General features: G+C 48.2%; 1 protein-coding gene across 2 annotated transcripts in view; it reads right to left on the reverse strand.

Annotated features, from left to right (window-relative positions):
* Nucleotides 1–1237: 1237 nt before the first annotated feature.
* SLIT3 (slit guidance ligand 3) overlaps nt 1238–17202 on the reverse strand; it is a 617936-nt gene continuing 601971 nt past the window's right edge. For both annotated transcript variants that reach the window (XM_077137609.1, XM_077137610.1), the window contains 4 exons: nt 9222–9376; nt 6950–7235; nt 5380–5588; nt 1238–1626 (listed from right to left, as the gene is read on the reverse strand). In XM_077137609.1, the coding sequence (XP_076993724.1) occupies nt 1391–1626; nt 5380–5588; nt 6950–7235; nt 9222–9376 (886 nt within the window). In that variant the 3' untranslated portion in view covers nt 1238–1390. The remainder of the gene's footprint in view (nt 1627–5379; nt 5589–6949; nt 7236–9221; nt 9377–17202) is intronic.

Below are 17202 nucleotides of genomic sequence, written 5' to 3' on the forward strand. Positions count from 1 at the left end.
GGAAAAACTTTCCTTTTCCAGTAGGATTTCTCTGATGAATTTCAATTGCCCAAGTCTCCTGTGTTTATGCCATTCTGGAGAAAGAATCTAGAACTTTGAGTCTGGGCTCAGGCTTGGCTCTTATACTAGTCAGATGTGTGGTTTAAGGCAAGCTACAGAGGCTACGAGGGGCCTAGGTTCGTCATCTATGAAACAGAGCTGTATCCCTTTTGCCCTTTCCAGAGGGCAAGGACGTGACATGGATGAAATGAGATACAGCGCGATGTGCTTTGGTTAAGGTAGGAATGCCATAGGTGGGCAAGGGGTCTTTGTCAACATGACAGTGGCCTGGAGGCCCAGGGGCCGAGGCCTGTCTGTCCCTCAGGAAACGCTTCCAGGATACTTCCAGAGTTGAATCTCCATGAGGGCTGCGGGAAGGCTTGGCTCCAGGCCTTCCTCATCCCAGCAGCCCGGCTGCCTGCTCTCCTAGTCTTGTATTCCAAAGTGAAGTTAGTGGCAGAGACGACAGTGGGCTAATGAAGGGCCAACGACTGGGGCAGGAGGAGATGGCATGACCCTCCTCTCCCCCACCACATACCCCCCACCCCCATGCCTGGGGAGGGGCAGAAAATGATCAGCTGTTTTTGAATTTGGCAAAAGGGGCCCAGGTTGAGCATATAGTAGAGTTCAGACTGGACTTTAATGGAATCCAGGGCCAGGTAAGAAGGAGAGGAGGGGTCTCTTCAGCAACTGCTTTGGGTTGCAGTGAGACTCTGAGAAGACAGGGGCTGAGCAGATTCTCCAAGCAGAACCAGGTATCTTAGGCACTGACAACCATAAATCTTGTGAGATCTGGGTGCTCTTAGAGAAGAAAAACAGAAAAAGAGTTAAAAACCAGAAAAAAAAAAAAAAAAGAAAAATTATTTCCTTCTCTCTCTCTTCCTCATATCATTTCCTTTTCCTGAGTTTGTTAAGCAGGCCTTGTTTCTGCTGACATGATAGCGTTCCATAAACATAAAAGCTTCCTTCTTCCTCACTCAGGCTATGACTTCTTTATTCTTATCCTTTTGTTTTAAAACATTTTTATTAATCCTTTTTTCCTTAAAATTTTAACAGCTGTTTATAAAAACGCAACAAATACACAACCCAAGACAAAAAGAAACTTGGTAAAAATAACTCACTATATGGTACATATACTCAGACGGTGTGATATATTTATATAATAAAAGATGAAAATAGTCACTTTCCATAATAAAAATAAGTTCTATTTTTTGTTTATTTTACAATATACTTAATACTCTCTTCTTCATTTTCTTCCTCATCTTCACTCCGAAACTTGAAGGGGCCCCACGTTGCTGTCCCAATCCCACCGAGCTGGAGTCTGAGCTGGTAGGTGAGTGGGCAGCAGGGCTTAGGAACATGGGAGGCAGCCGCACTCTAAGTGTCTCTCCACCTCTTCCACGAATGAGGAGCCGTCCGTGCACTGGAAGACATATTTCCGCCGCTTGCTGCGGGTGGGCTGGCAGCACTGGGGTCCGCAGCCCCCACGGCATTCCATTATGGGCACCTTGGAGGCTGTGGCACACGATGCATAGCCTTTCTGGCGGCGGATCACCTCTCGGACCACCTCCCCTAGGCAAGGGTTCTCTGCAGAAGGCAGAAGTGGGAGAAGCAGGGCATTGGTAGTGTAGATGGCTGGCAGAAACATGGGCAATTTCTGGTTAGGCTGTCCTGAAACACTGTGTGATATGAAGACCATACAAGCTTATGCATCCATCCACCCACCTACCCATCCATCCATCCGCTCATCCATCCATCCATCCATCCATCCATCCATCCACCCATCCATTCATCCACCCACCTACCCATCCATCCAACCACCCATCCATTCATCCACCCACCTACCCATCCATCCATCCACCCATCCCTCCATCCATCCACCCATCCATCCAACCACCCATCCATTCATCCACCCATCTACCCATCCATCCATCCCCCCATCCATCCATCCGCTCATCCATCCATCCATCCATCCATTCATCCATCCATCTATCCATCCATCCATTCATCCACCCACCTACCCATCCCTCCATCCATCCACCCATCCATCCATCCAACCACCCATCCATTCATCCACCCATCTACCCATCCATCCATCCCCCTATCCATCCATCCGCTCATCCATCCATCCATCCATCCATGCATCCATGCATCCATGCATCCATGCATCCATCCATCCATCCATCCATCCATCCATCCATCCATCCACCTACTTATCCATCTATCCATCGATCCACCCACCCACTCACCCATCCCTCCATCCATCCACTCATCCCTTCATCTACCCATCCATGTATCTATCCATTCATCTAACTATTCCACAAATATTAAGTGCCTCTTTTCTGCAAGTTTCTATACTAGACCCTGAGGATATAACTAAGCCCTGAGGATATAACAGTAATAAGGGCAAGTTTGATCCTTTCCTTTAAGATACTTAAAGTCCAAAGTAGAGGCTGCAAACTGGTAGACTGTGAGCTAAATCCTGTCCTCAGATAGGTTTTGATTACCCTTCATGTAATTAAAGAAAAAATTAAATGCCAACATTTGAAAACAAGATTTCACTTAAAAGTTTGGATTTTGAGCTTCTTTGCAAACCAGGAGATCTGTCTATGCTGAGCCTGCATCTCTGTATTAAAATCACAAGCTAAAGTGGGATGTTGTAGATGGAGTAGGAGTGCTCCAATTTGCTTGAGTCCCCACCACTCCAGGAGCCTGCCTCCCCTGGTCTAGAGTCTGGGCACCAATTATATAATCATTTACATGAATATATTGGAAATGAGGAAGTGATATAGATGTGAAGAAAATGAACATGTTTCCACAAGAGTAAAGGAACTTGACTGAGGCCAGGGGTCAGGGAGGCTTCTGCAGGAAGTGATGCTGGAGTTGAGATCTAAATGAGGAATAGAATTAATATGGCAAAGAGGGCAGGGTGAATGAGCATTCCAGAAATCATAGGCATAACTGGAGGGTGAGGAACAAACTTATGTAGACCTCTGTTTCTGCTTGGATATTCTGGACCCCGACTTGAGTGTTCAGCTCTCTACCTCTCTGCTGTCCTCACGTCCTGGGAGAATGTTTGAAGCATGGCAATGCGGATTACAGCTAAGACTCTTGGTCACCCAGTCTTGGACAAGCCACTGCTATCCCTAAGCCTCAGTTTCCTTGTCTGGAAGGACACATTCACTAGTCCTTCTATGTTAACAGGCTATTATGAGCCTATGGATGAAAAAGAGTTTTATATATTTTAAATGCTTTAATATGATGTAATGCAAACTTTGTCCAGCTTGATACAACTTTTAAGTTAAAAGGTTCAGAAAGAGACTAATGGTGTGTGTGTGTGTGTGTGTGTGTGTCTGTGTGTGTTGAATGAGGGGAAAAAGTGAGAGTGCAGATGTGGCCAAATGTTAACATTTGCAGAATCCAGGTAAAGGAAATAAGAGACCTGTTTATGTTGTTTTGACAACTTTCCTATAAGCCTGACATTATTTCAAAATAAATTATTTAATAATAATAATAAAAAAAGAATAGTTGTGGTTAAGAATAGTATTTAGTTTAGGGATAAAATGTGAATGAGTCTTTCAGTGACAGAGGGCAGCCTGGCTAGGACACCAGTGGCAGAAAGGAAGACTCAGTTTCCATGTAGCAGCCACAAACAAACAAGGTGAGAGAGAACAATTTTAATTTGAAGGTGGAGCATCACAAAATCAATACAATAAAGGGGTCACTAACTGAGATAAGTAATTTGATGTTTGTTTATAAGGCTGGGTCAGGCAAAGGAATTATCTTTTGTTGACCAACTAATGGCAGGAGGTTTGGATAGAAACCATGAAGCAAATTCTGAAATGTGAATGCCTGTATGAGCCACTGGGGGATCTTATTATAACTCAGGTTCTGATTCACTCGGCCCGGGTGGGGACTGAGATTCTGCATTTCTAACCAGCTCCTGGGTGATGTCCAGGCCATAGGTGCGCTGAGTGACGAGGGTGTGGATTAGTGTTGAAGGCATCACGTCCCAAGGGCCAACAGGGAAAGAAAAGAAGAGAATGGAAAAGAAGAGGAGAAAGCATCAACTGAAACTGCAAGTGCTCTCTCCTGAAAAGAGCTCCAGAGATGGTCAATTTGTACACTTGTTTCATCTTTAAATCAGTTTTATCCTTTGGTTACGAGTCACTAATCATTCACTTATAAAATGTTAAAAATTCAGACTTTAAGAATTTAACCTGGGGTCTTTTAGTTAGTGTTATCTCCGTCCTCACAGTCAGCCCATGCAGGAGGTGCCATGCACCACCTGTGCTTTACAAATCAGGAAACTGTGACTCAGAGTGGTGACGGCATCACCCAAGGCCACAGGGCTCTAAGTGCTGGAGCTCGGTCTTCTGCACCATGACAGCAATGTTGCTTCCAACTTTAAGAATCTTAACCTAGGATTTTTTATGGAACTAGGTTGTAATATAGTTATAAGATAGCTACCAAGCTCCTCGCACTGGATGGCAGCGCCGAGTGCCAAATCTTTGACATCTCATTTAATTCTCATACAACCGTTAGGAAGGGTGTGGCCAGCCTCCAAATGGCCCCAGTGACCCCCGCCTCTGGCCAGCATCCAAATGGCCCCAGTGACTCCCACCTCTGGCCAGCCTCCAAATGGCCCCAGTGACCCCCTGCCTCTGGCAGTCACACCCACCTGCCAGTGTGCCTCCCACACAGAATTCAGCTGACCTGTGTAAGCAATATGATATTGTGGATGGTGATTGTGGAAGTAAACCCCATGGCTAGGTCCTATAAGACATCGTGGCTTCCTCCTTGCTGTCTCCTGGACTGTTCACTCTGGGGAAAGCAGATGCCCTAATACGCGGACCCGTAAGCAGCCTGTGGAGAGAGAACCTCACACGGGGAGGAACGAGGCCTCCTGCCGACTGCCGGCACCAGGTGAATGTAACATCCTGGAAGCAAACACTCCAGACTCAGGTAAGCCTCCAGAGGACCGCAGACCTGGCCTTGGTGAATGCATCTTCAAAAGAGACTCCAACTAGAACTATCTAGCTAAGCTCCTTCTGAATACACAGTTCCTGTGCGGGATAAAAAAATGTTTTTTCCATGTTTTAGAGCTGCTATGTTTTGGGCTAATTTGTTACACAGCAAGAGATAATGGATACACAAAAGTGCACCGTTACCACATTTTCTAGGTGAGGAAACTGAGGCTTAGAAAGATGAAGTGACCTAATCAAGGTCACACAAACTCTAAGTGGCAGCACCAGAACTGGAATCCAAGCAGTCTGATGCTGGCTTCTCTTACGCTGTATTCTTTCCAGGTCCTTCCTCTCACTCCCACCGGGAACCCACCTTGCTCGCAGTGCTCTCCCCTGAAGCCAGGCTGGCACAGGCAGTAGGGCTCGCCTTGATCTGAGACATGGCACTGCCCGTGGTGGCACTTGAAGGCTGAGCAGGCGTCGGTGGAGTCATTCTTGAGGTCACACAGGGCCCCTCCATAACCCTCGGCACACTTGCACACGTATGAGGTCCTGGTTGCCACACATCTCCCGTGGCTGCAGCTGCAGGCAGGGGAGAGGGTGAGAAGGGGAACCGGAGCAGAGGCAGTACTGCTGGGGGCTTCCTCTGGCCCCCTGGTCCGGGCCCAGGCTCAGACCAGGCCGACACACTCGCAGGGGCTATGGGACCCAGGCTGAGTTCAGTCCACAAGGCTTTTTCCATCCCACGGTCTGCCCTCCTCCAGCCCAGTGGCTGAACACCTCTCAGTCATTAAATACCCTGCCCCAGTGTACAACCAATTGTAAGGTGACAGGCATCACTCAAGCTGTGACCATAACAGAGGCTGGCTTGGTTGCTGGTTTACACATATCCAAATGGAATGTCGCTGCTTGGAAGAATCCAAGCTTACTCTAGACATATCGAATGATAACAACACCACCGCTACTAGCACTGCTATCAGCAGGTACCAGTTACCAGCAGCTACCACTTGCTATGTACCAGGCATTGTGTTAAGTGCTTTACATCTAGCATCACTCTGAATTTCTACAATAAACCCCTCCTTTGCTGCTTCTGTGTGGTAGATGGTCTTACACACATCTCGTAAATGCAGAAACCGAGGCCAGGTGTGTGACACCAAAGCCTATGTCCTCAACCATGATGCATCTTTGCTCCCACTGGGATGACATTCGAAGCCAGGGTTCATATTTATCACAGAGTGAAACACACATGTGCACACACACACACACACACACACACACTCATGAGCTGCACAGGAAGGTCAAACCCTTCCTGATCCAAACCCATTTCCCAACCTGTTCAGCCAACTAAATTACCAGCCTTGTTTCTGGTGCTACATTTGGCTGATTCCGATTTTTTAAATACTGAGAATGGTGGGTTTCTTACACTTAGCACAAAGTCTGGCACACAGTAGGCCCCCAACAGATATTTGGAATGAATGATTCCTTCACAGGCAATGAAAAAATCAATGATTAAACATGATTCTGGTTTGAGGTTGCTATGTGTGGTTATCCACACGTGGCACCTTGCACAAGGGTGATGGCCGAGGGTGTAGCCGAACTGGGTCTGAACTTCACCCACCATCCACTCCTGGAACCAAGCAGCCATGGGGCTGTGTCAGCCCCCGGGGGGAGCCTTTGTCCTCTTCACCTAGAGGCAGCACAGGGCGGATCCTATAGTCCATGTGACCACGTGTCCATGGGTATTTAGGGCCGGGTCTTCTCATGCTCATGCCCCTGAGAGTGACCTGCAGCGTGGATGCCTACGCTTAGCCTTTTACCCTTTAAGCCGTCACACCCTACGCAGAGCCTATCTAGCGTCTGACCGCAATCCCTCCTGCTTCCATCAGTTCTGGTTTCTCCTGGAGGGGCCAGGACGGGCAGAGCCGTGGCTCTGGGACACTGACCTGTGGCCGAGGCAGGGGTCCCGGGCCTCCTGGTCGCAGAGCGGGCCGGCCCAGCCCGGGTGGCACTCGCACACCACGCTGTCCTTCTCCACCGAGCGGCACAAGCCGTGCTTGCACACGGTGCAGGACTTGCAGCCGGGCGACACGCCCAGCGACTGGGGCGGGAGCGCCTTGAAGTCCTGCAGCTCGTTGTTGATGCGCACCTCGTGGATGCAGCCGTGGAAGCCGCCCAGCGGCCGGTCGGCGCCCTGGCGCAAGGCCGAGAGGCCCGTGGAGGTGGGGATGCCTGCGGGGGGGGACAGCCGCCTCAAGACCCGCCCCCGCCTGCCCTGCCCGCCGCGGCACCCCATGCCCCGCCTCTCCCCAGAACCAGAAAGCGCTCTGTAGTGTGTTCAAGGCTAAGTCTTCACTGCTCTGGGCCTCGGCTGCTCACACCGAGGAAACGAGCCCAAACCCAACTCCCTCAGCCGTGTCTGCAAGGAGGGCATGCGCGCTGCGTCCCGCATTGTGACTCCTTAAAAAAACTGAATTAGAGGGTGGACCTTGAAAACATAATACGTCGAGGGAAAAAGCCCGACACAAGATGACGCATATGGCATGATTCCACGTAAATGAGAGATCTAGACTAAGCTAATTCGTGGAGGCAGAAAGTAGAGATGAGAGGTTACCAGGGGCTGGGGCGGGGGAGGAAGAATTGGGGCGCGTTTGCTTAATGGGTTCAGAGATTCCATTTGGGGTTATGAAAAACGGCGGGGATGGCAGCACAACGATGAGAATGGAATTAACGCCCCTGTAGTGTACACATTAAAATGGCAAATTTTATGTTACGTATGTCTTACCACAATAAAATAAAATTAACAAATCAACTTGCATTAGTTGCCAGTATTTAAATACACATTACACATACAAAGCCACTTTTTTTTTTTTGCATGGACAGGCACTGGGAGTAGAACCCGGGTCTCCAGCATGGCAGGCGAGAACTCTGCCTGCTGAGTCACCGTGGCCCGCCCACAAAGCCACTTTTCAGGCTTTAGAAAAATGAGACTATCTGGCTGGTCACCTACTGCCACCTGGCCACAGTGGCTGGGCGGAGTGGTGTGCCCTTGGATGGAGGGAGGTACTCCTTACTCTGCTGTCCCCACCAGGTCCCTCTGAGCTTTGTTACAGCTGTGGCAAGAACTGAGAGAGGACAGAGCAGGTGAGCTCGAGTTTGGGGGTGGCGGGGAGGGAGGACAGATTTGGGGGAGTAGCATGGACTGGTGAATTTTGTGTAGAAAGATGCTTTTTTGGAGGCCTTATATGCTGTGCGTCCTGTGCGTCCTTTTTCTCATCGCAAAGACCTACTTTGCTTTTCAGTGAAGTCTGATGTGTGCTTTCTCCCCATTTCAGTAGCCCACCTCTATCCCCCCATCCGTGAGAGCCTGGGACTGGCCTGAAAATGGAGCCAGAGGACCCGGTTTTGTTCAGCTACAGCTGGAGCAGGTGAAGGGGAGGGGCCACTGGTCTTCATCAGGGACAAACTGTGTACTTTCTGGTTTTGCTCTGGATTATGAGCATTCCCTGGATTCCCTGCACATTGACTGCCTGTTAACAATGCAGATTCCTGGGCTCATTCCAGCCCTCCAGAGGTAGACTCTTTGGGGAATTCTCAGGAATCTCTGTGTTGAACAAGCTTCTCAGGTGACTTTTTTGCAACCATAATACTTTGAGAACTACTGGCCCTGGGGCTGAGTTTCAAATTTAGGCCCTGCCAGATTGATGGCTACTTCCCCATGTGACCCTTGAATGACCTTAATACCAAAGTTTTTCTTCTGCATTTAACGGAGCCTCACAGCATCTGGGGAGGTGACTGAGCAGAGAGGATGGGACCTGAAGCCTGCAAACTGCAGGGCCCGGACCCTGCTTCCCTCTCCTGCTTCTTCTCTTCTCACGCTCCTTTTGCACTTCCACCCTTGACCTCTCCCATCTTCATTCCCACCCCTACCCCAGCACAACTGGTTTCCAGGAAAAACCAAGCTCTCTCTCCTTTGTAAGCATCTGCATCTGCTGTTCCTCGGTCTGGAGTACTCTTCTCCACACGGCCTGGGCAAGGCCTATTGACCCTTTAGGAATCAGCTCAGTTCCCATTTCCTCCAGGAAGCCCTCCTTGATTGGCTTTGGTAGTAGGTGTTGAGATAAGAGCAGGGGCCAGTGGGCCTGGGTGCAGATGCCTGACCACAGAGGGCAGGTGGGAGGTAAAGGTGGTGGAAGCGGTCCCGGAGGAAGACCTTACCTCCAAGGTAAAGGGGACTGCTGCTGCTCACTGCTGGCTGCTTCTGAAGCTTCCCCAGGCTCTTGGGGGCTCCTTTATCCACCACCAAATTCAGTGTCTGGTTTAACATCACCAGTTCCACACTGTGAAACTGCCCATCATTCACAGTCTCCACACTGGCAGGAGAGAAGGACAGAGAGCACAGGGTAAATGAACTTGACTGTTTTGTTTTCCTCCACTTTTTATTTGGAAATAATATTAAATTTACATAAGTTGTAAAAATAAAAATAGTACAGAAGATGCCTATTACCCACATTTGCTTTATCATTTTTTCTCTCTATATATGTATGCATATGTAGACATCCTTTATGTTTCAGAGTCATTTAAAGGCAACTTTTACATACATCATGGCCCTTTCCCCCTAGATACTTCCATATGCATTTCTTAAGAATAGGGCTACTCTCTCGCAGAAACACAGCACAGTTATCAGCTTTGCTAAATTCAATATTGATTCCATGCTTTTCTCTAATCTACCATCTGTATTTTAATTTGTCAATTGACCCAGCAATATCCTGAATAGCTTTTTTCCCCCTCCAGCCGCACAGGATCCTTTTCAGTGTCAGGTATTGCATTTGGTTGCCTTTCCTTGCATTCTTTTCTGCCTGTTCACTACAGTTAAGCAAGAAGCTCCATCCTCAGACCACCTTCTTAATTTTTGTTCTACCTGCATATCACCTGGACCATTACTTACTTAATATGCTTTTCTTCAACTGCCCCACTTCTCTCCTTAAATATCAAAAAGGATGTAAGACCAGTATTTCTTAAGAAATACTGTCTGTTAAAAAAGGTTTTGATGCAATTTATATATATATATATTTTTTTTTCTGGTACATACACATGAAAAAATATCTCATAGATAAAATTTCAATAAAGTGTGTCTTTGTCCCACTTAAATTTATCTCATATACAACCAGTGGCATGAATACCATATTTAGGGACATTTTGCCTTACAATAACCCTACGAGGTAAGTTTGTGATCCCCATGATAGTCATGAGGAACCAAAGCTCAACTAGGTTAAGGTTCCACAGCTAATTTAGGTCCCAGAGCTGAGTAATATGCCCAACTCTGAAGCCTCATGCATCCTCCTTCCCTACGCTGCCTCTGATAGTACCAGCAGCTATTCAACAAGTGCTTATAATGGGCCAGCTGTGGTGTTAAATGGTTCACTTACATTATTTGAACCTCCCAAAAATTCTATAAAGTGGGTGTCATTTCATAGTAGAGACACTGAGGTCTGGAGACTTTTTTTTAATATACATTAAATTTTTTTTTAATTTTATTTTTTTAAATAGCAAAAAACATAAAGCAAATGCAAACATTCCTATTTTGATCATTCTGTTCTACATATACAATCAGTAATCCACAATATCATCACATAGTTGCATGTTCATCATCCTAATCATTTCTTGGAACATTTACATCTATTCAGAAAAAGAAATAAAATGAAAACAGAAGAAGAATTTATACATACCATACCCCTTACCCCTCCCTTTCACTGATCACTAGCATTTTAAACTAAATTTATTTTAACATTTGTTCCCCCTATTATTTGTTTTTATTCCATATGTTTTACTCATCTATCCATAAGGTAGATAAAAGGAGCATCAGACACAAGGTTTTCACAATCACACAGTCACATTGTGAAAGCTATATCATTCAATCATCATCAAGAAACATGGCTACTGGAACACAGCTCTACATTTTCAGGCAGTTCCTTCCAGCCTCTCCATTACATCTTGAATAACAAGGTGTTATCTACTTAATGCGTAAGAATAACCTCCAGGATAACCTCTCGACTCTGTTTGGAATCTCTCAGCCATTGACACTTTGTCTCATTTCACTCTTCCCCCTTTTGGTCGAGAAGGTTTTCTCAATCCCTTGATGCTGAGTCTCAGCTCATTCTAGGATTTCTGTCCCATGTTGCCAGGAAGGTCTGCACTCCTGGGAGTCATGTCCCACGTAGACAGGGGGAGGGTGGTGAGTTTGCTTGTTGGGTTGGCTGAGCAACAAAAGAGGCTCTCTTGGGGGTGCGAGGTCTGGAGACTTTAAGTGATTTTCTGAGCACTTAAACAAGTAAGTGTCAGAGGCAGAATTCACAGTCAAAACTTTTGACTTCAAAGTTCTGGTCTTTCCATATTCCACTCTCAGCTGGGACCGGGAAGGAGAAGTGATAGGAGGCAACAGAGGGAGTATGGAAATATGACACCTTCTTCCTGGAAGAAAAGGACTTACTGAGGGGTTGGCTGAGCTCTCTCTTTAAAATCTCCCCAGTGAATCGCTGTTGGCCCCAGTGAGGAGGCCGCATTGATTACCCAGGCAGGCAGGGAACAGTTTCAGTAATGGATACAGATTTAGAAATTTCAGCAGCTACACAAGCCAGGGAAATGCTTTGGAAAAGACAGCCAAAGCTGGGGTGTAGTGGAGCAGGCGCAGAGTCCATTCCAGCCCCTTACTGCTGGGTGGGACCATGGCCAACCCCAGAGTTCCCAGGGTCTTAGTTTTCTCATCTGTAAAAGGGGTCTGAGAATAACCTCACAGAATTACCATGAAGATCAAATGAGAGGAGCTACAGGAAAGTGCCTTGTAGACTGTAAATTACTGGGAGAATATGAGAAACTAATATTAGTTGCCAATGATATTAATTACAACAAGAATCAAATATTGTCTGCAAATCTAATGGCCATTGCCCTGGTGCTGATCCATGGGAGAAAGTGAGGGCAGAGGGAGACATGAGCACCCTCCTACATCCATTAGGTGCTTTCCTCTCACATCTACCCACCTACCCTCCATGTATTAGGTGTCTGCTGTGAGCCACATTGTCCTAGGTTCTGGGGATCAGTCACAAACAAGGCAAACAGAGTATCTGCCCTCATGATACTCGTATTCCACTTTCTTTATCCTTTCCTCTGAATCAGCTAACCAGATCTGGTTAAGAAATAGAGTAGTGCTGGTAGTGGTGGTGGGCTGCTAAAAGGTGCATTGGAGGACCTGACTTTGTGATGGGGAGCCAAGAAGCAGTAAGAAGGTAAAGCTTCTCTATTCCAGAAGCCTTCAGCTACCCCTTGTAGTGAGCTGAGGACAAGGCAGAGGACGGTGACTCTTCAGATTGGGTGGTGGGTGGCAGAATGAGGGCTGATGTGTAGAGGGACCAAAAGGTTCTAATCTTGGGCCCTCAAATACAGTTTTCTAAATGCACATGCAAAAAATATGCAGATATACTTGCAAAACATCCTGTAAACTGATGCTGTCCTGAGTGCTAACGAGCCTTCCATCCCCAGAGGTGTGTAAATAGATGCTGGGCAGCCACCTATCAGAGAGGACTTCTATAAAGAAACCGTAGCTCTGGGTGGGTGGTCTTGGCGTTCTCTGCCAACATTAAGATTCAGGGAGTCTGGGGCGGCTGCATTCCTGTCATAGACACACGCAGACATGGAGAACACACATCGCTGACTCCTTCCTGGCTGCTGGCCCCAAGCCCATACCATTTCTCCTTCCCACAGGTCTCTGGCTGCCTGGCCCCAATGCATGGCCTCGGGGAGCATCTGGCTTGGGAACAGTGGTTTACCCAGAGCTACAGAGGTAGAAGACGCAGGCAGAGAGCACTGCAGAGCTGCACGTTTCTACTGCCCACAAAGTGCTATGCGCCCCAGTGCCTGGCTTTGTGCAGGACTTCCCAGGATGCCACATGGAAGGGTGCTCTGGCAGGTCTGCTCTCTGGCCACAGAGGCCTGATGGCACCTGGGTCCTCCAGCTGAGGGAGCCTGGGCCAGTCACATCACTCACTCCTCTGAACCCCCGTTTCTCTTCCATAAACTGGGGGTGGTGATAGTGTTGACTTCACTGAGTTTTAATGGGCAGTATGTGGCCTTCGATACCTAGAGAGTGCTCAGTAAAACGTGGAAGCGAACTCCTTGACCCTCACCCTGGCGTGCAGGAGCTGGGCCTGGAAGGAAGGACTGGGCAGCTGGAAAGAGGTTGGTGGACCCGGGCAGAGTCCTTCCACTGATTCCTCAACCTTACAGTTTCCATTTGCTTTCCCTGGCTCACAGCCCTCTAAGAGGTGGCTGCTCTCATGAGTCCCGTTTTACAGGGAAGGTTTGAAATTTAAGTAACTTGACCGAAGCCATGCTGGGAGGAGGTAGTGGAAGAACATTCAAAGTCAGGATCGATCTCAAAACCAAACTTCTCAACCTTGTATGTGCTTCGGTGCTTATAGGTGAAGGGGCCACCTCTTTCCTGGCATATCTTTGGAAAAAATATTAAAAGCCAGTGGTTTTCAAGCTCTGGATCCCTTCAGCAGTGCTGAAGGGTTTCTCACTACCACCCTGTAGATCAGGATGGTTCTATTTGTATTTACTCAAAAAAAATTTAAATCTTGGCTTTTCAAGTAAAATATCCATGGGGGAATGAAAGGAAGGGGCTAAGAAAGAAGAGAAAATATTGGGAAAAAAAAGAAAAGGAAAAGTTGCTGTTATCTCTAAAAGAACTGACACTATTTTGGTTCTAATCCCTGATAATTAATCCCGAGACAGATATTTAGGGATTGAGGGGAGAGAAGGGGCTCCGAGTCCTCCTTGCTTCCACAGCGGGACAGAAGGACCTGGCTCCAAGCAGGAGGTGGAGAACCCTGGAGAGGTCATGCCTGCTTGGCTGGATGGCTCCGCCATGGGACCATGACAGATTTGGCTGGAGTGGCCCACGCAGTTCTCTTTTGCTTTTAATAACAATGGTGGGCACATGTTGAGCGCTTACTAGGGACCAGGTGCTGTGCTACTGTATGCCAAGTACTTGACCTTCATTCTCTCCTTTAACCTTAACAACCCCTCGGTGGGAGGTACAAAGTTTTCCCTGCTTTAGAGACTTAAGGTGCCCAGTCTGAAGCCTGCAAGTGGAAGGAACGGAACCAGGACTCAGCCCCAGGGCTCCAGGCCACCGAGGGAGCAAGAGGGGTTGCTAGGGTCGTCCTTCCTCTGAATGCTGGAGCTCTCACCTGGATACTGAGTTATGACCACTAGGTGGTGACAGAGACCCACAGGAGCAGAGAGTAGCAGAGATTTTTGGTAAAGCAGCTGCCTGAGGCCTCAGACCCTGCTACAGCCATTCCCTCACCTGCAGACCAAGGCAGCATTGCCCACTCTCTCCAGGCCCAACCTTTCGTGCCCTGGAATCAGCATGGTGGGAGGGCAGGTTCGGGTGGAAGCCTGACCTGGGTTTGCATCCTGGCTTTGCACTTGTGGGTGTGGGCCAAAGACTCTGTCAGAGCATCAGTTTCTCATCCCTAAAATAGGAGTGATGATGCTTGCCTGGGGGTTTTGCTGAGGATTAAAAGAGACAAAGCATTTGGCAGTCAATGGGATGGTGGTAATTAAGACTCAGTAAGCCTGCCCTGAGGCCAAATAGAACTGTCTTGTGGTGTCTTGAATTTAGAAACTGAGATACTTCTCATAGAAACCTCAAAATTCCAGCTTCTCTTGATAATCTGCATCCCTGCATGGCAGCATCTGCAGGAGCTGGGATCAGCAAGCCCTTTGGACTGGACCCGTACCCTCCAGGCTTCCGCAGTCCCACTACTCCCTGTTGGACTCCCACCACTTCCCCCATGTCTGTTACCCCTTGGCCTTAACATGCAGGTGAGTTTGCCTCTGCCAAGTCTCAGAACTGGGGAATTGTGAAGTCTATCTCCATTCTGGGGCAGGGAGGGGCTCAGGCGGGCTTTTCTGTGTATTTGTCCTGGGATCTAGAAAAAGAGACTCCAAGCACCTTCTGATATTACCACTTATGCCTACTCCTGGGCAGATAAACAAAATCAGGCCCCAGGTATATTACTCCCTGGGTGTCCTGGCTGCTCATGCTCACTCTGGGAGCGGGCAGTGGGGCCTCAGGTGAGCACAAGTCTGCAGGCTGCCAATACCCCTTATTACATCACTTTTGGTTTGGCTGCTTGGCTCTGGTCTCAGCCTTCCTGGGTGGCTGGAGGTTGCTGTAGTGACACTCTGGAGGAGATCTCATTTTTTGGCTGGGCTGACCTCGTGGTCCCTCCAGCTGCTGGTCAGCTCAGTCGTTGCCCTCTTTTAACACCCAGCGCCTCCCAGCCTTGCTTCCATGCATGCTGATGGAGTTTCCACCTCCCCAGAGCTCTCACTTCTCAGCCTGTGGAAATGCTTGTTAGCTTTCAAGCCTCAGTTTAAACTCCACCTCCTTCTCCAGGGAGCCTTGTCTCATCCTCCAAGCAAAAATATTTGCTCCTTCTTCGGAGTCCCCACAGTATCCTGCCAGTGACTCCAGTGAACACTTATTTTATTCCGTCTTGTGTAACCATTGCTAGTTTACACATCTCTCTTCTTCCCTGGACTGTGTTTTGTTCAACTGTGTCCCTTATACCTGGCCCAAGGTGCTCCACAGGTGTTCAATGAATGACTGAGTGAGCAAAGGGGTGTGCTATGGGGGACAGAAATAGGGCTGCCTCAGAGTGGAGGATCTGGAGATAAAACTATTTTTAAATATGGGATTTCTGGGAGATGCTTAGGATCCTTAGAACCATGAAGCTGAGGAGTGCCAAGGACCCGCCACCTCACAGCTCGGGACAAGGACCGAGGCCAGGACTTGCTGGGCTGCCTGGACGTGGTTCCTCCCACGGATAAGGTAAAGTGCCTGGAGTCTCACCAGGGCCACTTGCTGAACTCATCTGACTCCCTACATGGATTTTAGGAGAAGGAATCTCTGGTTTCCTATTCCATACCTCAGGCCCTGTTTCAGCCAAGCGCCAAGTGTTCCCAACTCTCCTACCCCCAGCAGCGCCACCCCCTCATTCCTACTGAACCCCCCATATCACCCCAGCGAATCCCAGGTGGGGCTCTGCTAGGGGAGGGCCAGACCTCCAGTCGAGGCCCAGCTGCTTCCATCAGCCTGGCTTGTGCCTTGTGTTCTCAAAAGCTCAATTTGCTAAGCACATCTCAAGTATCATCTCAACTTCAACCAATACCCGTGGAGGAACATCCTGCTATTACTTACACTCTATAGGAGGAAACCGAGTCAGGGAGAGATGGAGCAATGTGTTCAAACCCAGGTCTGCCTGCCACCATGTGCCTCCTGCTGTTCGTTTATCAAACTGCCCCTGGCCCTGCCTTCTAGGCTCTCTGTCTTCTCTACTTCCACTGTGACCCAAGGCTTCAAGAACCCAGATGTCAGGAGGTCCAGACCTGACGGACGAATGAGGTCTCTAGGGTGAGCCTCCTGCCCTGGTGTTGGCCCACACCTGAATGGCCCTGGTGTAGCTCCACCCTCCACTGTGAACCTTCTGCTTTGCTCAGTGTCCTTGGCATTGACCGTGGTGCTGGTTTTTGCTGCTCTCCCAGCTTGGCTTGCCCACCTATCCGCCCTGTTCACACATTTTTCCCTTTTTTCAAGACCCAACTCAAACATCCCCTCCTCCAGGAAGCCTTCTTGTGTTTCTCAGGCTTGTCTGCGCATCATTAGAATACAGATCTCTAGGCCTAACCTCCAGAGTTTCTGATTTAAGAGGTGTGGGATGGGCCCTGAAAGTTTGCATTTGTTTCTAAAAAGTTCCCGGGGGATGCTGCTGATGGTGGTCCAGTGATTACACTTTGAGAACCACGGGTTTAAACCAATGGTTCTCTATCTACGTTTGAGGGAAGTATATTGAGGCCTCCATGAGGGTGTGTGTCTGCTCCAGAGCAGTTTTGTTTTTATCTATTCGATACACATGCGTTCAATATAAAGTTGCAATTGAAGAAAAGGTTTAGTTACTAGAAAAGAGAAAAGTCTAAACTGTTCACCAATCTCAGCCGAATGACCTCTTGCTTCCAAAAGAGAAGAGTTAGCCTCTAACTGTGGGTCTCTTTTTTTGTACTGTGGTTTTCCCAAGCATGGTTCTTGTTCCAATAATGGCATGCAACAAGATCTTAGATGCAATAAAGATGA

Source organism: Tamandua tetradactyla, chromosome 20 (genome assembly GCF_023851605.1).
Source record: "Tamandua tetradactyla isolate mTamTet1 chromosome 20, mTamTet1.pri, whole genome shotgun sequence".
NCBI classification, from domain to species: domain Eukaryota; kingdom Metazoa; phylum Chordata; class Mammalia; order Pilosa; family Myrmecophagidae; genus Tamandua; species Tamandua tetradactyla.